Source organism: Syngnathus typhle, linkage group LG11 (assembly GCF_033458585.1).
Source record: "Syngnathus typhle isolate RoL2023-S1 ecotype Sweden linkage group LG11, RoL_Styp_1.0, whole genome shotgun sequence".
NCBI lineage: Eukaryota > Metazoa > Chordata > Actinopteri > Syngnathiformes > Syngnathidae > Syngnathus > Syngnathus typhle.
This window is the reverse complement of record NC_083748.1, coordinates 4,553,152-4,574,280: the sequence shown is the minus strand read 5'-3', so window position 1 is coordinate 4,574,280 and position 21,129 is coordinate 4,553,152. Positions and strand designations below refer to the sequence as shown.

Here is a 21,129-nt window from a genome sequence, read left to right as displayed (position 1 = left end):
ATTTGTGACTCATTTCTATTAGCTGGCATGCCAGCAATGAGATCAGCAGTTCTGGTGTCCTTGTCTCTTTTTGTACCCTTCGTCTTTAGCTCATTTCAACATGATTGGATGTTTTGTGGTTATTGGATTGACACACTTATACAAAGTAGTACAAAAAAAAAAAGGAAGTGATGACTCATCAATTAGAGTTGGGGCTACTATCTGAGTAAATACAATATTTTGAGTGCACCGTGAAGATATTGGTGTAGGGTTAGGGTTAGATCTAAGATTCTGGGTTTGAATATTATTATATATAACTGGTTGATTGACGTCTTTTGGAAATTTGTAACCCGCCTGTATTGTTTGTATTTGAAAAATACTCCTCTATCTCTCGCTGGAGATTGAATATCTGTTTGCCATGGTGAGTCATGCACTCACCTTAGATTTACCTTGTTGAAAAATGAATCACTGTGCTGCGCTTTAGAGACATGTGCTTCGAGCCACTCATGAGTTGTGCCTCTCATTTTCATTGTAACAGATTGCCCACCTGCTACAATGCTGCAAAGAGTTTAGACGTCTCAATCCTAGATTAATTACAACACCACAATGAGATCCATAAACTGCACATCTATGTGTTTACCTGTTCTTAATGAGCCTCCTCTCGTCTCACCAAAGTAGGAAAAGATCATGATGAAAAGAGTGTTAGGGAGCAAGTGTGGTGCGTAAAGGAAAAAAATGTGACAGTGGAAACAAAGCTGTCTTATTACAAGGATGATATAAAAAAGATAAAATGCCTCTCCTAATTGCTCTTCGTGGACAACAACACTCGGCTGGCTTGCAAATCTCCCATTATCTGCTTGTGGGAAGAACAATCAAGACTGCTGTTACCGGGCTGTTCCCCAGGCATGCTTTTATTTCTTCACTAAAGCGCCGTCAATGGAAATGCTAACACGTGTGTTCTCAGAGGGAATTTTCTCTCCAGTGTGCTATTATCTCAACAAAGTCCTCAAGCTATGATGTTGTCTGCAAAGTCATTTGAACCTGTTGAAAGTCAAGTTATTTCTTTCCAGTCCCAGCCTTAAAATAAAATGTTTCCAATAAGATAAATAGCATTGTATAGTATTGTTCTTTAAAAAAAAAAAAACAGTACTCACATAACTGAATAAAAAAATCTAAATACATTAAACAGGCTGATTACAAGAAGGCACAAGAGAATTTGAAATTCTGGGATTTTTTTCCCCAAAACCTGTCACAGACCTCTGCAAACTCGAAAAAAGATGCGTGATTGAATATTATTTTGTCTTCACGAGTATTCAAGTGACATCTAATTAAAAAGTGCTGTGACATTGCTCGAGCATCTTCGCTACACAGCTGCTTGTGACATCTTCGCTCGTGACACACCCCAATGTTGGAATACTAGCATGGTTGCCAAAAATACACACCGAGGTGTTTGGAGCCTCACCGTGCCGCCGCTTAAATAATTCAAGCAACCTTCTCACCCCAGGGAAGCCAACATGGCTGATTTGAGGCTTGCCATACTAACGCGGGCAATCAGAACCCAGCGTCTTTTCGACAACAAAGGACACGCGTTGCAATCAACTGTGACTCTGTGATGGTGCCGTGCTTTTTAACAGGCCACATATATGAGCACAGGGAATCATTTGGACACGCGTGTGGCGCTTTATAGACCAGGTTAATTGAGTCAATTTAATCCAATATCAATTTATTTTTGTGTCTTGGGGTGGATGTATTATCCCACCCACAAGGCAGCATGCTACATTTTAGAATTGGAAACACTCAAGTCTGTCCAAAGCTGCGACATCTATGTCGTCATGTTTTTTGTTCTGTTCTTCCTTTTGTTACCCTGCATTGATTCGTTGGGCTTAGCCCGCACACCGTTGGCTGTCTCCGACTCTTGGACTCCACCGATCAATATCGAAAGTGGGTCTGCATCAAATGATCCTGAAAATTGAGTCAACAGAGCTCATCTCATCAATTTTACCAAGCTCCGAGCCATGGAATAAATCGGAATATGCCTATTAATATAAAAGCGGAATATTTTCAGCCCAGCTGAGTTAAGCGTACATCCCCCCCACCCTACTGGCCAACCAATCACATTGCATTTAAACACAATTAAATGCATGATTAGCTTCATGTCGTTAAGTCAACGTTTTTCAATTATTGTTATTATTATTTTTTTTTTTCAATTAACGGATGCTGTCTGCAACTGGCCATTTGTGGCATAATGCAATACTTGGAAATAAAAAGTTTGACCTCTGGGCCAGCTGGCCTGGGTGGGAAAATCCAGAAAGTTGTTGTCGGTTTATGATGGGCGTAAAAAAGTCTGTGCCGCATTTTTACTGACAATTTCATGTCACTCTGTTTTTTATCATGCAAGCTGGCAGTTTTTTATTTACCGGACCAGAGAAGGAATCACATTCATTAAAGGACATGTCTATATCCATCGTCAAAGTTGCCGTTTGACATGGAAATCAGGAATGTGTGGATGTGTGTTGTTTTTCAATCACAGATGGTCTCATCCTAATGAACCGCACTAACGAGCAAGATTCCTCTAGGCTACTTACTGAGAGATTTTATGGAAGAAAATGTTATGTACATTTTTAATTTAGACAGGTTGCCATGATTCCACAATAATTAACTTTAAAAAAAACAAATTTTCTATTGCATGAGGCAAGAAAATATGGGTTAGAATAAGACTTTATGAATACGCACTGCATCAGGTGCATGAGGAGGGAAAAAAAAGCTTTTCACCCAACTCGTTCATGGTTGCTTTATTTAGCTTCAGTTTGTCCGCTCTGGATGCACATAATGAAAGCCATCTGCGATCCTTTTTACGGCGCTGCGTAAAATAATAAAAATGTCCTGAGCAGCTTGGCCGGGAGCCTCATCATCATCCTCATCGATCCGCCTGTGTTTTCACTTGTAATCTGTTCCTACATCCGTCTTCAGCAAAGTGGCAGCCAAATACAGGAAGTCAGTTTCCATGGATGCTGTTTTGACCGGACACATTTATCATTCAAGATCTTGTATGTCAATCAAATGGAGGTGGTCACACCGTCTGAAATATGTACAGCAACGTGAAAAAGTGTTTGTGGGAAATGCCTCTCACAGTGACTCACTGGCGTCCTAAAAATGTAGGAATAGTAACGCTACCCTTTTCAGACTGATGGATGTCACTTGTTTTATTACTCATAAATTCTTAAATTTCATTGGATTGTGCTATTTTATTACAGCTTTTTGAGATATTTTGGACGAATTTATTTGTCAGATAGTTTTTTTTAGGTGATTCGTGACTGAACAGGTGTCAACTCACGAGGGAATTGGGGTTGGGTGTAGTCAGTGAAAATGAACCGAATAGCCTCATGATTCAACAAGGTCGGTTACCTTTCTTTCCCCCTTCATGAAACAAATCGTGAGTTAACTTTAGTTATCTTTTGTTTGATCTTCACTGTTGTTATGAGCTTAAACTTAAAAATGGGAAAACTATGCCCAAAAAAAAATTTTTAGAACAGGGCAAATGCATTTTCCTGCCATAGTCAAAAGATATTTTTTTATGACAAGAAAATTTACCGATTTCAAGTAGTATAAGCTGGCCTCCATTTTGTCTCTGATTATTTTAATAGTGAGTGATGTCCACTAGAGGGGAGTGTGGACAACTGACAGTTTGCTAATAAAATTCTATCTGTCCCCTCTTTGCTCTTTCAGGGCCAAAGTGTTTCGGGGTAAGAAGATTTTCGGGGAGTATGACATCAAAGTGGAGCAGGTACTGCAATGCCAATAATAAAAATAAGAAACCTTCATGTGAAAAGTATAATTTTTATTGTTTCCTATAATAAAAGAAAAAACCATAAATTGTGAGAACTTATGGACTCAAGTTAGCCAACAACATTCTACAACTATAAATAGATATAACAATATGTTCTGCTTCTCTACACAATAATCTATGAAGAATTATATCCAAGCATAAAGTACAACGTTGCTCCGATGTGTGTTAATTCAAGTGTATTATGTCTGCTGTCTCCCCCCCCCAGGCTGAATTCTCAGACATCAACCTCATTGCACATTCAAATGGAACTTGCACTGTGGATATGCAGGTCATCAGAGGTGGTGCTAAAGCGGCCAGGTGAATACCATATACGTATTCAATCATGGTGATCTCAGATTTGTGCAAATTAGATAGTTTGGAATACTGCTGGAGGTAAAGCATGTCTTTAGGGCCCACTTCTTAACCAACACAGGAAATGAGGTCGCTGGTACTGTAATTATGTTTTGTGGCTGCTTGGTATGCACACGCACACTCAGTTTATGATGAGTAGAGGTAGAGAAATGTCAAGAGGTGAAGGAAAAGGGGCTTTATTGGATCAGAGATGATCTATCTCTCTGTCATCTTATTCTTTTTCCCAAGGAAAAAACCCCCAGAATCATTTTTTGAAATGAACAGTTATGACATTTAAGGCCTATTTTGTTCAAACTCCAAATCGTCTCATCTTTAAAGCATTCAATCTCAAAGTTTCACTCACAAAATGGTCGCCAAGGTCTTTAACTGAGATCAGAAGGGAACTGGAATGACCTTGAGCTTGTTGGTCACATCTGATTCAAATGTAGGTCTGCCCTTTGCTTCTAGTGAGTAATGAAGAGATTAGGCTGTCCTGTTAATTGCTGTGTCCTCTTCAAGATAGAACTGGAGGTTCTTCAGAGTTTCTGATTAGTATTCTCGGTGCACAAACAGCCGGTGGTGGTCGCACTGAATGAGATGTTTCCTCTCCTTGTCTTGCATTTTAGCCACACGTTTTTTTTTCCAATTAGATTTTCTTTTTAATGCGCAGCATGTGGAGATGAATGAAGAAAAAAAACGAGAGTCGTGCTCAGTCGACATCAGCCTGCCGCTGAGTTTAGCTTTCGTTATGATCGATTTGATTTCATTCTCCATGCAAACACCAAATGTTTGTTTTTGTGGCAATGCAATACAACATCTGATTTGTTGACTTATTTCCTCCTGTATGGCTCCATCAGATCGTTTAGGCCAGACTTTGTCTTGGTGCGCCAACACGCCTTCAGCATGGCCCAGAACGAAGACTTTCGAAACCTAATCATAGGTCTGCAGTATGCCGGAATTCCCTCCGTCAATTCGCTGGACTCCATCTACAACCTCTGCGACAAACCTTGGGCTGTGAGTCACTTTCATAGCCTTCATTTGGCAGAAATAAAAGCATAAAAAAAATTGTGTGTCATGTGGAGTTAGAGTAATGTCAATGAAATTTTGTTATCAAGCCGCTATGCCTTGAAGCAATTGAAACAAAATGGTATTGGCGGAAACTAGCAGAGGCACCACGAGCGTAATTTGCTGTCTAAACGGGCTGCTGAAGTGATTAAAATCAAAATTAAACATTAAATTCCTACCCAAACTCGTGAGTGGAGCCACTTTAGAGTGCCTTAATGTGCCTCCACATGACACAGAGACAGACGGAAAACCGAGGAGATTTTATTTTTAAGTAAGACTTGACAGCTAGCATGTGGACAGGGGCTATTTTGTCATTTTGGATCATTTGCGCCAAGCATCAACCAAAAAAAGAAAAATCGACTGTCATTGTGAGCCCAGATTTGTCTTAATAGAAAACTTGAAACTATGTGTTAAAATTTCAATTTGTATTTGGATAAACTAATAATAATATAGGGTTAAAGTTCCAAACATTATAAATTCCTATCTTGCAAATAGTTCATGTTTTTTTTCCTCATGATTTGAAAAATGTGTGTTAAAGTTAAGTGTTAAAGTTGCAAACATTATAAATGCCTAGTATGTAAATAGTTCCTCATCATGTTTTTTTCATGAATTTTCCTATTTGAATAATTTGTGTTTTCCTTCACTCACCAGTTTTCCCAGTTGATCACCAATCAAAAGAGGCTGGGTGCCGACAAATTCCCTGTGATTGATCAAACGTTCTACCCCAACTACAAGGACATGGTGAGCATTTCTACTTTTTGGGGGGGGGGGGGGTGTAATGATTTTGCATCCTCTTAATTCTTGTTGTCACTGCAACCAAAAAAACCTTTCAGCTTTAAAGTGATATTTTCTATTCTATTGTAGAACTCGAAGAAGTGTGTTAGACAACAATCCATTTAAACATTTTATATACAATCTTTTTTTTTGGTACATGAAAATACAAAAAAAAAACTTACACCACTATTTCGACAAAAACAAACATAAATACAAATCTGCAACAATTTCTTCAGTATAAAACATGCAGCGCTTCATGACACTAACACCGTACAGTTTATCATCATTATTGTGTGTTAATTATTAATACATACCAAACAAAATCATGCAACAATCATATATATTTGTAAAATGAGCTTATTGTGTTGTAATACTTGATTGGTGGCTTGGGCTTGATACAGTAGCTGATTAGGTAGTTTAATTTGTGCTAATTAATATCTTTTGTGTTACAATTTAAATAGCAAACTAAGTGAAATTAAAAGATGTTGAATAAATCGCGTCTAGCTATCAAAGTAAAAGTCTGTGATTTCTAACATTTTAAGGCTGAAGTCATTATTTACAATCACCAGAGCGGTTTTCGTACATAATTTTGATTTCTTTTATATACAGTCTATGTTCATTTGCATGGGGGCAGTTCCATCATAGTGGTAAGTAATACGAGTCTGGCACTAATTGTGGCCCACGTGTGATTTCCCCGAGCAGAATGCTTGACGTTTTTATATTAATAATAACTATGCTGTCAAACGGAACGTGTTAACTGTCAGCCTCATGCAAATGATGGCTCTGAAGTAAATTATTTGAGTGTGATTTTTTTAGCAGCTGTTCCATCAGCGACTATAGTAATTTACGAAAAAAAAAAATCCCAAAAGCTCTCCGGTATTGCTGAGCTGACAATAAGTCTTTTAAATATTATTCAAAAACTTACCGGGTGCAATTAAGCCAAATAGTTGGCAAATGTTTTTCTCCGATTTTCTGGCCCAGCTGAAGAGACTTAAGCAGCCTGTCAAAGAGACCGAGAGGTCATAAAAGGATGTAATGGTTTTTCTGCAACAGGAAATTTCATTTTTTTAATGTTGGCTATTCGGAATAAGTCGCATAAAAAGTCTTGAAAAGCAAAGTGCATTAGGGCTTTTTGATAAGGCTTGTCAAGCTGTGATCTTATCGAAGCATTTTGAAGTACAGTGTATTGTAAATCTGTGTTAAATTAGTACTTAATAAAATAGACGAAGCATTTTAAATTGTCAACTAAAATGGGATTTCTTCAGCGTTTGTAACCAGCTGGTCCGCCTGGTAAAAAAGAGATAGGAGAGTATAACCAGAAGCGAGCAGATTGTTGTTAAAAACAAAATGGTTACCTTAAACTACAGGCTTTAATAGCTTTAATAGCTTCATAAGGCATATCACTTGCTTTGACCATTCCAAGCGTTTTAGTTTCTACTTAAATTGGTGGAGTTAAGCTACAAGAATGTTTTAGCAGCGAGCATTGTGTTATTTGTAGAAAATGACTGTTAAAGATTCTGTGAGCGTAGAAATTTAGCTGAGTCATAAGATATCACAAAGAGCTACGAGAGGAGAAGAATCATTTGAGTCTATTCTAAATTATTGTGTGATGTCTTCTTTTTCCAATGAGCATTTCTAACAAGCTGGTCTTTAGACATTTTGCAGCAGAGACCACCAAAGCATCCACTTAGTTTGCGTCAGGAACTTTTGATGTTGTGAAATGAAGCAACATTTTTAAAACAGCTTTGTAAACAGTTGTTGCTATGTTAAGCATAAGCATCCACATTTGAGCTATTAAGCCAAAGCAGGACATCCCTCTGACTGGAGGTGTCACATGGGTCAGATGGAGATGGAATCTTGAGTCAGTCAAGGGTCGGTCATGTCCAGGAAGTCTTTCTCGGGGGCGTGGCCACCCCTGTACCAGCCGCAGGTTGTGTCGGAGCGCCGAATGCACGCGTACTGCCGTGCCTGCTCGCCATTAAGGCTGTTATCCAGCAGCCAGTCCGTCCACAAGCATTCGTTTTCTCCTGTGGACACGCACGGCACCGTGTAGCACACGTTGATCTGCCGAGAAAAGGGGCTTTTTAACGAAATGGTGTGAAAACGTGATGGTGATGATGCTTTCTAAAGTGGTCAGAGAGAAATGTTTTCCTTAGACTTGGCTGCTTTGTTATGTGGTATTCCACAGGGTTCAATTTCGGGGCCCCTGCTGTTTTTATTGTGTCTGCTACCCAAGATACATTTTCCATCTTATTTCTCTTCTATGGCTTTTGTTCAGCATTTTTTTTTAGTGTTTTATAGTATTTACTGCTTTAGTCATGATAATGTATTGCTTTAATGATATTTGTTTTTTTCTGACTCATTTTTACTCCATGTGAAATACTTTTTACTCAGTTTTTGTTTCCTGCGCCAAAGACAGATACGAATATTTATGCTGAAAGAATGAAAAATCCTGGCTCACTCTGCATTCACAGCCCATCTGGTATCTGTAGTTGAGATTCTTCCTTTGTGAGAGTGATAAATTGTCCCAGGACTCCACCAGGTCACACTGGCCAATGGAAAGTCGCCCGTCACTCCACATACTTCCTGTTTAGTCAGATAGGAAAATCTGATGCGATCATTTCATAATAGGCACAAACAATTGCAATGTAGATACCTGAAAGCAGATAGCCCGCTTTATTGTTGGAGTCTAATTTAACTCCACACAGCGAGGAGAAGACTGGAGTGTACACATACTGGATATCCTTGGCCTTGTCGAACCCTTTAAACATCTGCACATTTGAAAAAGATGCAGGGGAGGGTCAGGGTTATAATGCAATATCAATATTATTGGACCGTTTTTTGTTTATTTTGAATTGGTGCATGAGATGTAATCCACCCAAAGGCAAATACTTTTCTGCCACAATTTTGATTGCTTGCAATTTACAGGGGCACTAAATAAATGCTTCATCCCCTGAAGCCAGTTTGAATTGGCAACGTGGAATTTGTTAGTATGTGAGTAGGCCCACAAAAAAAGTCCGAAGAATCCATGCTCGAGAAGTCGTTTTGCCTTTAAGAGGGCATTTCAATCAGGGTTATTTTTCCCATTTCCGGAGGTCCGCCCAAAGTGAACGAGAAACGTTCTCCGATTGCTCCTAAATTAAAACCACTTGTACTTGACAGATAGGAGATTCTAAATTTGGGGTGGAAATAACTTTATGTGTGGATGGAGCATGGTGGCAAAGAGTGGTAATTTGCCATAAAGCCCCACACTGTCTTGTGGTTTGCCACACTCCATTGTGTTTTATATCCAGACAGACTTTCTAGTCTATTTCGAAAGGGTACGCAACAACGGACCAATAAATCTACAAATCTGATGTGCTGTCTGAAGTTTTATACAGTCCTATAAAAAAGGTATTGTCACATAAGCACAGACTAGTCTGAGACGCGTCTCACCTTGATCATCTTTATTTCATATTGGATCATCTTCATGTAGGGGGAGGAGCTGTTGCTAGGCGACACAATCTTTTCCCCAGCAATCTTTGCTCTGATCACTGTCAGGAAAAAAAAATGTGACTGGACTTCGAATGAGGTGTAAAAATAAAGTGTTATTTACATGCACACAAAAATCACTTTCACTAGTCCTCGCTTACAAGCTTCCCATTGTCTTTTCTTTTTGCTCGACACAAAACAACACCTCTACTTGGTGTGCTGATAACGGGAAAAACTGGCAATTTGCTTCATCTAACACCAGGAGATGGACCAGTGGCAGTCTGGTGTCTCTTTAAAAAATATATATATATATAATCGATACCCATTCCTCACCCAAACAGATGGTCTATAAAGACATGCTGCATATCTATAACACTGCAATATAAATCATTTATTGGTGATGAAACGCAGACTGCGTTAGAACAACTGAAGGAGCAAAGTGGAAAAAAAAAAAACTGCATTAGTCTCAAGTATTTGTTTTATGTGGCTTTGCTTACATGCAACATCAGTTGTTGTCATATTAGTCATATGGAAATTTATTGAGCTATGGTTTGTCAATAGGATTATCTTGACGTTGAGCAGTGAAGGCAGTACATGACAAAGAAAGGTTATTTTTATATATGTTTGCGAAAATTATACTGCCTTCTACCTACCTATTACAGTCATTTAATGGCACCTCTTCAACCGTAATATGATATCACTGCAAAAAGGCAATTGGTCTGCTCACTTAGCCACCCTTCTAAAAGAACCTCAAAATAGTCTTTGGCAAATTAGCTAGCCTACTTAAATCTCTTGTGAGTGCGATAATGGCTCGATGCCATCTGTTAATGGTAAGCGCGTTGCTATGTGTACAGATCAAACGGTTGGCAGCCTGAGATTTGGCTGCAACCAAATATGGAGGAGCTGGAAAGATTCTTCAAGCAATTAGACCCCACCACCCCACCCCCCCAAAAAAAAAAATAGAGGTGGAACATGCTTTTCAATCAGTGTAAATGAGTGGATTTATTATGTGCAGGTATCCCAAGCCTTAAGAGTTGTCCCTCTTTCAGGGAAGATTTGCCTTTGGATATTTTATGGGCCTTTTACCAGACAGCCAAGATACATTTAAAAATAACACATAAAAAAAAAAAAAAAAATAACTTTTGCAATTATAAAATGGAGTTGACATCTAGGCAGCTACCAGTAGCGGTCACCATTAATTCAGGCCAGTTTACTTTGTTGCCTTAATGGGCTGCCCAGACAGGAAGTAAACAACCAGGGCTTCCATGTTGACTATTCTAAATGTCTTATTTCCAGGTCAGAGTAGTTTGTTGCGTAAACAAGCTGCCACACAGAGTAAAAGAGGAACCAAACGGGCCGAGGTTTGATGTGGGATCATTGTAAACAAATGCAGTTTAGCCTCAGATTAAAATGTTGTACAAGACTATTCCGAACCAATATCCTAATGTTTTAGTCTCGCAACAACATAATATTGCAAACTTAAACCATGAGAACTGATGTAGTTAAAAATTTCCCTCGGCCCAGATGAATCGGCACCCTTGTCATTCTCACAAAGCTGCACTGTCAGTGGTCTTTCACACTGATATTGTTAGTATGCAGAACATTGGGCCAAGTCTATAGACATGGAAATGAAGTGGAAGGAAGGGGAGAGCGATGGAGTAAGCTGCCCTGGCCTCTGTCCAGCACACACACACTCACTCACTAAGACACACATGGCTTGGGAATCTTTCAACGTTTGTACAGATGGGATATTAGTCAGATGTTCGGCTTTGTTCAAAAGTCTCACCGACTCTCACGACACAATCGGGTCAACCGAAGGCCGCCATTCAACAAAACAACCAGGATAGTGGAACAACTAAATAAATGTGTTTCCCTTTAATAAATTGTTGTGTGTGCTTTGAGTAATGACTTGGTTACTTGACAAAACTTTGGAGGCACATTGAAATGACTTATCTCAAGTGTTTGAGGAGCACAATCAGATTCATCGTTTATTCCATCGTAATGGAAGTATAAGAGTTTTTAAACAACATGTATGTATTTTTATCAGGAGCATAAATGAGCCTGAAACTGGGATTTATTGCGATTAGACTTTTTTTTTAGATGTACACAATGTGTTGCTTCAAATGATGACATGTTCATGGTTTGTTTGGTTGGTTTGTCAATCATATGGAATTAAATCGTATTCAGAACACAATTAAATCTCCCTCAGATAAATCTATCAAATTCTAATACGTCTTAATTGCCGTGAATTGCACGTATCATTAACATCATATTGCTGTCTCCAACCTGCCAATGATCTTCTATGAGATTCAAATTTATGCTTCATCTTGTTTGCGTCTTAATGAGCATTCACCGCTTCATATTTTATCTTTAATTTGTTTATAAAAAGTGTCATGTTAAATAGGTCGCGGCAGATACGATCCAAATCAGTTTTTATTTCTCGTCAAACACGGTGGCTACAACTAAAAAGTGTTTTTGTATCATTCATCTTCCCGTCCACCCCACAGTTCATTTCCTCATTATATAAAGATGTCATGTGATCAAGTGCTGATTTATTTGGCTTCCATCAATCATGAAGCATTTCAAAGATACTAAAAAAAATGAAATAAATAAAAATACATAATCTCTCTTTCTCTCGCCCTCTCTCTCTTCTGTGCTCTCATAACCTACATCCAATTTGAGCCTGAGCACAGTTTTTTAAAAGCAGCTCTCAGCCTGGATTTTGCAACACATTTGACCTTTTGACAGATACACAAGCTTTCTGCTGAAGCCAAGTACTCAGCGGTGTTGATTTTGGCATGTGCTGAGACAAAAAAGAAGGACGAAAGAAGGGGGATTATGAAAGCTAGGCAACTGCGTAAGCAGAAGTAGGCCAAGCTATTTGGCACTTTTATAGGATTTATTCTTATGTGACAAATCAGACATTTATTTGATCACATGTTTGTGTTTCTTGCAATACTGTTGACCTTTGGAGCATTTTACAATCAATTGAATATTACACTGACGAGTCAATTTATAAGTGTTAAATGGTGGAAAATGTATCTAAAAAAAGTGGCAAAATACAAAAATGTTTGGTGATATTTTTTAAGCCGCCTGTTGTTTTTAAGACAACCTTAAGTAATCATTATAAAAAATATATACTTTATCCCCTGTAAAATACTAACCAAAAAAAAACACTTAACAATTTACCTTGCAAAAATAAGAGTAGGTTTTTTTTTCAATTAGGATGGAAATGCTTGCATTCAACATTTTTCTTTTGCAAAAATAAAAGAAATGTTTGAGACAAAACTCAGACACACTTTAATCTCAGTAAGTAAAATATTGCAACAATGCCAACGAGCTCTTAAGACTCCCCTTGGTGATGTGTGTTTTCCTTCTCTCTAATTGGGCTCAGAAGACAAATCATCAGCAAAAGAGTCTGAAGTCTAAGGAGTGTTTTTCCAATTTTCTGCCTGAGCAGTAAACTAATGGTCTTCAACTCACCCGTCTCGGCGCTGCAGAAGAGCTGCTGTGGGTGAGCTGGGTGGCAGCTGCATGCGTCCACAACCGTGCCCGCTCCCAGCAAGAGGAGCACCCAGAGCCCCAGACGCACACTCCTCTCGTGGGACACGGCCATGATCAAACTCCCGCTGGCTCCCACGGCTTAAACAAAGCCTGTGCGATCCCCTTGAAGGAAATTCAGACGTGCAGACAAGAGTGGAAGTAGAAAGATGAGCTCCAGTGGGCCCCGAGTATCAGCAGCTGTGGATAGAAATGATTTCTGAAGAAAAAAGCTGCCACCCCCTCCCTCCCCCCTCTTTCTCCCTCTCTCCCTCTCTGGAGACCACGACACACGGACAAACTTACAATAGTTGGATCGCCTGGCACTCTGGTCCTGAATGCTGAGAGGGTCGCGCACAGGGAGTCTCTTATGCACTCGACAAGTTGAGCACAGCCTCCTCAGAAGAAAAAAAACAAGCATCCTTTCCCCTCACTCATTTTGATCTCCCACCGCCTTCTTTGTTCTCTGCGGGGGTCTGTAGGCGTGTTAATTACCACTGATAATGGAATGATTTGTTTTTAGCTAAAATGGCTGTGCCCTCAGCATGTGCAAGGCGAATGGTAATAATTAAATAGATTGATGGATAGAGAGATGGAAACATGGGGAGAAAGGGACAAGTGATCCAAAGCATGCCACATCACATGACAAACAAAAGGTAAGATTATGAAATGTTTTAGATGAAGGATGGATGGAACAAAGGTCAATTTGTTTCAGAATCCCCAAGATCCAAACCATACCACAAAATGTCGGACAGAAGTAAATCAGAAAGAATTTCCTACTGCATCATTCACCTGATCACAACCCAATCGAGTATGCATTTCACTTACACAAGGCAAAAGTCAACTGAGCGAGGCCTACAAACAAGCAAAATGTTTTGAAAACATACAAACTGAATATTTTATAAAGGCTAAGCCTGATCCCAAGCCAATAGCATGTTTTTCACATACCGAAGCCAAGGTCAACAAACATGAAGCAAGTAAAATTTCTGAAGAGAATTACCGAAGTCAAAAGGCAGCACAGCCTGCAATCATATTGATTATCTTTTGCACTGTTGTGTTGTTTTGCAGATGACGACGCCAAATTTCCCGGTGGTGGTAAAGATCGGACACGCCCACTCCGGAATGGGAAAGGCGAGTAATTCTTTAAGATTGACTGGGTTCTTGTTTTGACATACACCAACGTAGTCTTGTCACGTTGTGATTGTGCAAATGAAGTTGCCGTGTCAACATTCATCCTTGCGCTATCCATCACCGCCGACGGTGTTAAAATGTTTCACGCATACTAATTCGTACACCTCACGTGTTTCTCAGGTCAAAGTGGACAACGTGAGCGACTTCCAGGATATTGCCAGCGTGGTGGCCATCACGCAGACCTACTGCACGACGGAGCCGTTTATAGACGCCAAGTACGACATCAGGGTGCAGAAGATCGGTGTTGACTATAAGGCGTACATGTAAGTTCAGATCGTTATGATGACATCACACACAATTGGAGCTGACATTCATTAGAAATGTGACCGTGTCCTTCTGTCTTCCTCTTTTAACAGGCGTACATCCATCTCTGGTAATTGGAAGAGCAACACAGGCTCGGCCATGTTGGAGCAAGTGGCCATGACTGACAAGTGAGAGCAGCGTTAGAAATGCTGTCGTGGGGTGCGATTCGTTTTGTTATGTCATATTAAGTCAAAATATCCTTTCACGTTGCAGGTATAAATTGTGGGTCGATACCTGCTCCGAGATTTTCGGCGCCTTGGATATCTGCGCTGTCAAGGCCATATGTGGAAAGGACGGCAATGACTATATCACAGAGGTGAGGGAAACGTTTTTGGGTTTAATTGCACCACTTGAGTATATTTATATCTTCTGGCTGGTTGAAAATGTGTGCGCAGTATCAGAGGGAAGAATTTGGTCTAGGAAAATTTAAATTTAGCATGCCTGGCCTAATTTATGCCACTGGGACCAATAGATTGAATGCTCGGGAAAAAAATAATTGAATTTAACCTGCAAAACACAATTTGAATTGATTGTCAAACCTTACAGATTTTTTTTTGTCCAGGTTTTAAAACAGCTCCCATGTGTATTAATAACTTTTCTGTGACACTTTTGTTTAAATTTCCCAAGGATCAAGTATTATAGCACACTTTACACAATAGTTTTGTGTTGCTGAGACACCCTTCAACCTTCCCCATAAGATAAATAAAAACGATAAGAGCCTCACATGTGAAAGATATAAAACCTTTGATGTAGCCTGCAAAAAGCAAAACCAGAATAAAAGGAAGGTAAGATGAAGGCATCACAGGCAATAATTGCAGGCACTGAAAGCACAAGTCATTACATCTAAACCAGCAGCAAATTGTAAAGGAAATTCGGTGGGGAAATGAGGCATGAAAAGTGCGAGGGGGGGGGAAATCAATTAAAATCGGAGAGACCAATCGAAAAGAAGAACATGAGATCAATATGACACAATGGAGTCGCACACACATTTTGCAGACCAGGAGTCACCTCCTCATCACCAGGTTGCTGCGGTTGCATTTCAAAGCAAACCATTCATCCTACATAAGAATGTAAGTGTATGTTCTTGGGGGGTTGACCTTTTCTTCTATTATTTCCTCCTTCATCATTGTGTTTGTTTTTATATCCGTCCACCATCTTATCAAGGGAAGGACAGTGATTATCCCTTTGTGTGTTCTCAGGTGGTGGGCTCGTCCATGCAGCTGGTCGGCGATCACCAGGCGGAGGATCGCCAGCTCATATCTGAGGTGGTGCTGGCGAAAATGACCCAAGCCCTTGCTGCCAAGACATCCGCTGTTTCCCGTTCGCCTGCTCGCTCTCCTCAAGGCCAAAAGACGACTGCTGCAGTAGCAGCGCCCCCACAGGTAGAGGAGTGACACTGCACACCATTAAGTACAAAAATACTTTTTTTTTTCCATTCCCTCTGGCTGTTATCCCTTTTTGTTCTTCTCTGCTAGACTGGAGCTATTAAAGACGGACCGATTGATGCAACCAGAACCACCGGCCAACGTCCTCAACCTCAAGGTTCTGTGAATACCGCCCTCCACGAATGAATGATCAGTATTGATTTGTACACATTTGCATTCCGCGTTATTTCATAGTATTGATATTGTGATGCCGATATCGTTTTTCCACGAGACCCTGCTGATACAAATATAGATAAGACAGATAATATTGCAATACGGCGATGGTGTGATATTTAATATACTGCAAAAGGAACGAGTGGAAAAAGGTTTGTAGTACATAACAATATTTATGTAGCTGCAGAATGGAAAACTTTATTTTGGTGGTGGGTGAAGATAATACTGAAGGAAAAAACAGTAATGCTATCTAATAACAGTGTATTATTGTATATCTCTAACGACAATCATAAGAAACTTTATTCGAGTTTATAATGTGTCAACAAACGGTGTAGAGATGACCTAAAATAGGTGTTATTTTTCAAATTCAATTTTGCAAATTCAATGTTGGCCGCATTCGTAATCAGATAACCAATAATGCAAATATCTTTAAAAGAAAACACAGCATACATTGCATTTCTATTCCAGCTGACCTCATATTTATTCTTTTCTATCAGCGCACACTGTTCACTTTCAGCATCATCACGCTGTACAGTAATTGCTTTTTGCTCATCCTCATACATCATCTGACTCCCGGAAACAGAATTAGATTTACAGAGACATAAACATCCATAAGTTGGGGGAAACAAATCTAATCAAATGTCATTCTTTTTAACGTTGGCCACGAGTTATCTTCATAATTAAAAGTGAAAACTTGAAGCAGTCATCTTCTGATATGATGCTTTACTGCCCTCTTCTGTTTTTTACTGTTCAAATACTTTTATTATATTGTTTTTGTTCCGAAAATGGCCACACGGTAAAAAAAAAAAAAAAGGGGGGGGGGGGGGGGCGGCGTCCATAATTAAGTCATAATAGTATGATAAGAAACTCCTATTTTTGCTATAATCATACAAAATTAAATAAAAAAATAAATAAAAAAAAAAATAAATAAATAAATAAATAAATAAATAAATAAATAAATAAATAAATAAATAAATAAATAAATAAATAAATAAATAAATAAATAAATAAATAAATAAATAAATAAATGTAAGAGAGTAAATGTTACAGAGTAAATGTAGACAATGTAAAATTAAAGTAAATGTAATTATTTCTTTGTTCATTTGTAGGTGCATCAGTCAAACCACAGAGTGTGGAGTCATCATCAGAAACAAATAAGAGATCTTCTGAGCCTCCATCAAAGTCCACCCAAGCCCAGAAACCAGCTCAGTCCCAGAAGCCAAGCCCGGTCCAGAAGTCCACCTCGGTCACAAAGCCTCCAGTGCAGAGGCCTCCTCCCATGACAAGAGCACCCTCTGTCACAAAACCCGCTCCAGATTCTGCTTCCTCCACTGCCAAAGCGTCTCCTTCTTCACCTGCTAAGTCGGCAGGTCCAGGCTCCCCAGTTTCAGTTCCCACTACGGAGCAGCCCAAGCCCCAACCCCCGGGCTCCCCGGCCCAAGCTCCGGGTAAACCAAAGGATCTGCCGCCAAAACCCACCCCGCCCGCCAAGCCCATCCCTCCTGTCCGCAGGAACTCCAAGCCGCAGCTGCAGCCAAAGCCCCAAACGCCACCTGCCCCCAGAGCCTCACCCAAACCTCAATCCGCCCCTCAAAACCCAGCGCCTGCCGAGGCCTCAGAGGTGGCCTCTTCACCCGACACAGCGCAAGAGGTCCAGTCGCCGGCCAAAGCCAATCAGTCCCCACCTATAGTGCAGTCTCCAGCCAAGGCTCAACCTCAGGCCAAGACTGCGTCCACGTCCCAGGACCCAGAACCTGAAACTGCCGCTGAGCCTGCTGAGCCCCTGGAGGACCAGCAGCCAAAAACCCACCCTCTGCTCAAGTAAGAGCCTTGTTGTCAGCACACTAGCGCCCGTGCTAAGTCTTCTATTTAATCTGACGGTGTGTTCTAGTGTAGTGGTAGATTTTATCGACCGAGTGTCTCTGTTTAATGTGACAATGTTTCCCAATGTTTGACATCCTTCCTCATCCCGTCTTCCTATCTCCCATCTCCCTTCCATCCATCCTTGCTCCCTTCCTTCCTTTCCCATTCTCTCTCCACCGTTCCCAGTAAGTCCCAGTCACTGACCAATGCCTTCAACGCCTTCAGCGACTCCTCCTTCTTCCGCGGTGTGTCCGGCTCCGGAGGCGGCGACGGCCAAGAAGAGGCCAAGGCCGAGACCATTCGCAACATCCGGAAGTCTTTCGCCAGCCTTTTCTCTGACTAGACACCGACCTCTACCATTCTGCCCTCATTTACTCCCCTCTCCCACTCCTCATTGGCCAGCGATGACTTGATTGACATTTCAATGTGACGCAGTCTGAGACGTTGTATGTGTGTTTTCAAATTTAAGTGTGCCGTACCCCCGACGTCCGTCCGTCCGTCCTTCGAGTCAACATGTCCGTGCGAGTGAATAGTGATGCTCCCTGGCCCGGATGTTAACTGCATGTCGCTGTGCCACAGTAGATGGAATGATGAGTTATGTCACTGATATACCCTAGATAGAATAGCACAGCATATTACAGAATAATTTTTATTTTTCCAAAGCCCATTAAAGAAACAGAATTATATGAAAGTATATTATATTACAGAATGTATATAGTATAAATGCAGTATACACAGACACACACACACACACACACACACACACACATACACACACACACGACACATATCTGTGTATCTCTCTCTCTCTCTCTCTCTCTCTCTCTCTCTCTCTCTCTCTCTCTCTCTCTCTCTCTCTCTCTCTCTCTCTCTCTCTCTCTCTCTCTCTCTCTAATACACACACAGGCTATCAAACCAATAGCTTTTATCGGTGACATAACTCCTTCGTGAGTGGCTGGATTTATAAGCATTTTAACTACTTGTGATATACTTGATGGTTTCCCTCGTAGTTCGCAGTAAACCCATTATTTGGTCCCGCTCAGTAAAACTTGTGCGTAATTCTAAAAGCAAACAAAAAAAAGACATTATGTGTACCAATGTAAATCCAGCCTTGCTGTCTCGTCTGCCGACTGCCTATCGACGTGAAGAAATTTGCGATCTTTTATCCGTGTGTGTGTATGTATGTGTGTGTGCACGCGCGTGTGTCTGCATGGCTCTTCCGAGAGGTCGCGCCATGACCTTTGGAGTGTCTGCCAGGAGCTCTATCAGTGTTAAATTTTGCCTTTCGTTGCCTCTCTCTCGATGTTGTAGCCTTATCGTGTTTTCAAGTTGCAGCTTTGTTTGTTCGCTGTGCAGACCTGAGTCGTCTTGGAATTCATTCATCAGTTGCTTACAAACAAAGGGGCAAGACCAGGGTTTCCAATTCACTGTTCGCCTTTAAGCTCCACACCCTAAAACGCAGATGGGCCAGATGGGCCAGATGGGCATTTTTGTTTCTTTCAACATATATTTGCCACGGTTGTGTTCCGTTTCCAGAACCACAGACAAACCCAGACCTGACTGTTGAATGGTGTCACCCTGTTATCTTCATGAATATGAACGTACATGTGAGACTTGTGTATCTGTTCGACATCTTCCCCTTTGAAATTCCTTTACATTAGAACCGACTTTCCAGTATCAACGATGAAAATGACAAAGAAGAAGAAGGGTGCTTTCACTCAACCTTTGGTTCCTTTTAATCTAGTCTAACCTCTTCCCCTACTGGTGAGATTTGCTAACTCGTCATTGACCAATAAACCGGTGCAGGTCTTCCATTCCAAATGCTGTGACCAAAGTTCTTTGTCTTTTTTTTAACGCTGATCCATATCTTTGGCGTTCACACTTGAGCTGTATTGAACCGCACCTAAGTTTGGTGGAACCAGATTCATTTGCCGAACTATTTCAAACCACAATTGAATTACTCCGAGTAGCCTGTGTTCATACTCAGGCTTAGATGGGTTACAATTCATTTCAGTAGAGTTCCGTTGGTTTTCATTTGAACAACGGTGCACACAAGATAAATGAAACTACAAAGTATAAATGAAACTACAAAATATAAGACCTGATCTGAAATGACGATATAAGTATAAGAATGTGTCCGACCAGAGCAAACCAGACCAAAGGGTGCTAAGACCATTAAGAGTGGACTAGACCTGAAGGCAACCCGGACAGCATCCTCTTCTGTTTAGTGTGCGCTTGTTTGTCAACGTGTCATTTACTGTGTATCCCTTGCCAACAGGTAACCTTATTTTTTGAATGTTTGTTCGTATGGATGGATGTACTGTATGCACAGACGGGTGGCAAAAAAAGGATTAAAAAAGGCAGGAAAGAAATGAGTCTTGTATGGTCCAGTATTTAATCATGGAAATAATAAGACATCCAAGCCTTGCCGTATGTCATTTTAGGATTTGTTAACACTACCATCATGGCTGACTGAGATGATGCCAGGTTGTTTTTAACTTCCACTTGTCACCCAACTGTATGTGCCATCTCAGGAGTTGATTTATTTTGTAATAAATGGATTGATTTATTTATTTTTGGGAGGCTATATATTTATGGTAATCTAGTAACAAATTTTGTTTTTTGTAGTGACTGTTTATATTTGTAACCGCAAAATAGTGCTTTGCATGACCTGGTGACTAATGACCCTGTTATTTATGTACAGATGATTCATGTTAATAAAGATGTGACTCCATCGTCTCTCAGATGAAATCACACTTGATGGTACCTGCTCAGTTGTGCACCAGATGGCGACATGCGCATGTGGAAATGTTTTATTGAGGCTACATGACGAAAAGCAATTGTGATTAATGGAACTAGCATACATGGTAGCTAAGTGGCTAATGATGACTAGCAGGATATGTGAGACATACTATATATCAAAGTCAAAATCCATCCATTTTGGACAAAAATAAATAAATAATGGAATTGAATTATTATGATAAATATATGTATGTAAAAAGTAGTCGAGTAGAGTAGATTGTTGAGGGTTTATGATCGTAAGTATTAAGGTTTACCTTTTTTTTTTTGCAGTTTGCGGTTGAAGGTTTGTGATTAGTAGTATTGAACAGGTTTACAATACTTGGTCTTGACTGTTTACGAGCATTTAAGCGAGAGGAAATCATTCCT

At 40.2% G+C, this 21,129-nt stretch overlaps 2 protein-coding genes across 3 annotated transcripts in view; one reads left to right on the top strand and one right to left on the bottom strand.

The window, feature by feature from the left end:
- The window catches only part of syn2b (synapsin IIb), a 32,295-nt gene extending 12,785 nt beyond the window's left edge, over positions 1-19,510 (top strand). Inside the window, exons 2-13 of the mRNA XM_061292403.1 lie at positions 3,706-3,763; positions 4,032-4,123; positions 5,014-5,170; positions 5,873-5,962; positions 14,075-14,137; positions 14,318-14,460; positions 14,554-14,628; positions 14,714-14,816; positions 15,700-15,882; positions 15,976-16,042; positions 17,208-17,919; positions 18,148-19,510. Of these exons, the coding sequence (XP_061148387.1) occupies positions 3,706-3,763; positions 4,032-4,123; positions 5,014-5,170; positions 5,873-5,962; positions 14,075-14,137; positions 14,318-14,460; positions 14,554-14,628; positions 14,714-14,816; positions 15,700-15,882; positions 15,976-16,042; positions 17,208-17,919; positions 18,148-18,304 (1,900 nt within the window). The 3' untranslated portion in view covers positions 18,305-19,510. The remainder of the gene's footprint in view (positions 1-3,705; positions 3,764-4,031; positions 4,124-5,013; positions 5,171-5,872; positions 5,963-14,074; positions 14,138-14,317; positions 14,461-14,553; positions 14,629-14,713; positions 14,817-15,699; positions 15,883-15,975; positions 16,043-17,207; positions 17,920-18,147) is intronic.
- LOC133162733 (metalloproteinase inhibitor 4-like) lies at positions 6,113-13,465 on the bottom strand. 2 transcript variants are annotated; one of them, XM_061292134.1, is made up of 6 exons: positions 13,313-13,465; positions 12,950-13,207; positions 9,431-9,528; positions 8,652-8,766; positions 8,457-8,581; positions 6,113-8,059 (listed from the first exon to the last, which is right to left on the bottom strand). In XM_061292134.1, the coding sequence occupies exons 2-6, from the start codon at positions 13,080-13,082 to the stop codon at positions 7,862-7,864; spliced, it is 669 nt and encodes a 222-aa protein (XP_061148118.1). In that variant the 5' UTR covers positions 13,083-13,207; positions 13,313-13,465; the 3' UTR covers positions 6,113-7,861. The 2 variants fall into 2 exon arrangements, with proteins under 2 accessions (XP_061148118.1, XP_061148119.1); XM_061292135.1 differs by having other exon boundaries at positions 12,950-13,132; positions 13,313-13,452.
- Positions 19,511-21,129: the final 1,619 nt, after the last annotated feature.

Bases quoted from the DNA above. Each gene is read 5' to 3' on its own strand.
- LOC133162733 (XM_061292134.1), bottom strand. From the start codon at position 13,082: ATGGCCGTGTCCCACGAGAGGAGTGTGCGTCTGGGGCTCTGGGTGCTC. The intron at 8,767-9,430 runs GTGAGACGCGTC...TCAAATGTGCAG, and splicing joins ATGAAATAAAGATGATCAAG to ATGTTTAAAGGGTTCGACAA. The intron at 8,060-8,456 runs GTGAGCCAGGAT...TTTTCTCGGCAG, and splicing joins AGATGGGCTGTGAATGCAGA to ATCAACGTGTGCTACACGGT.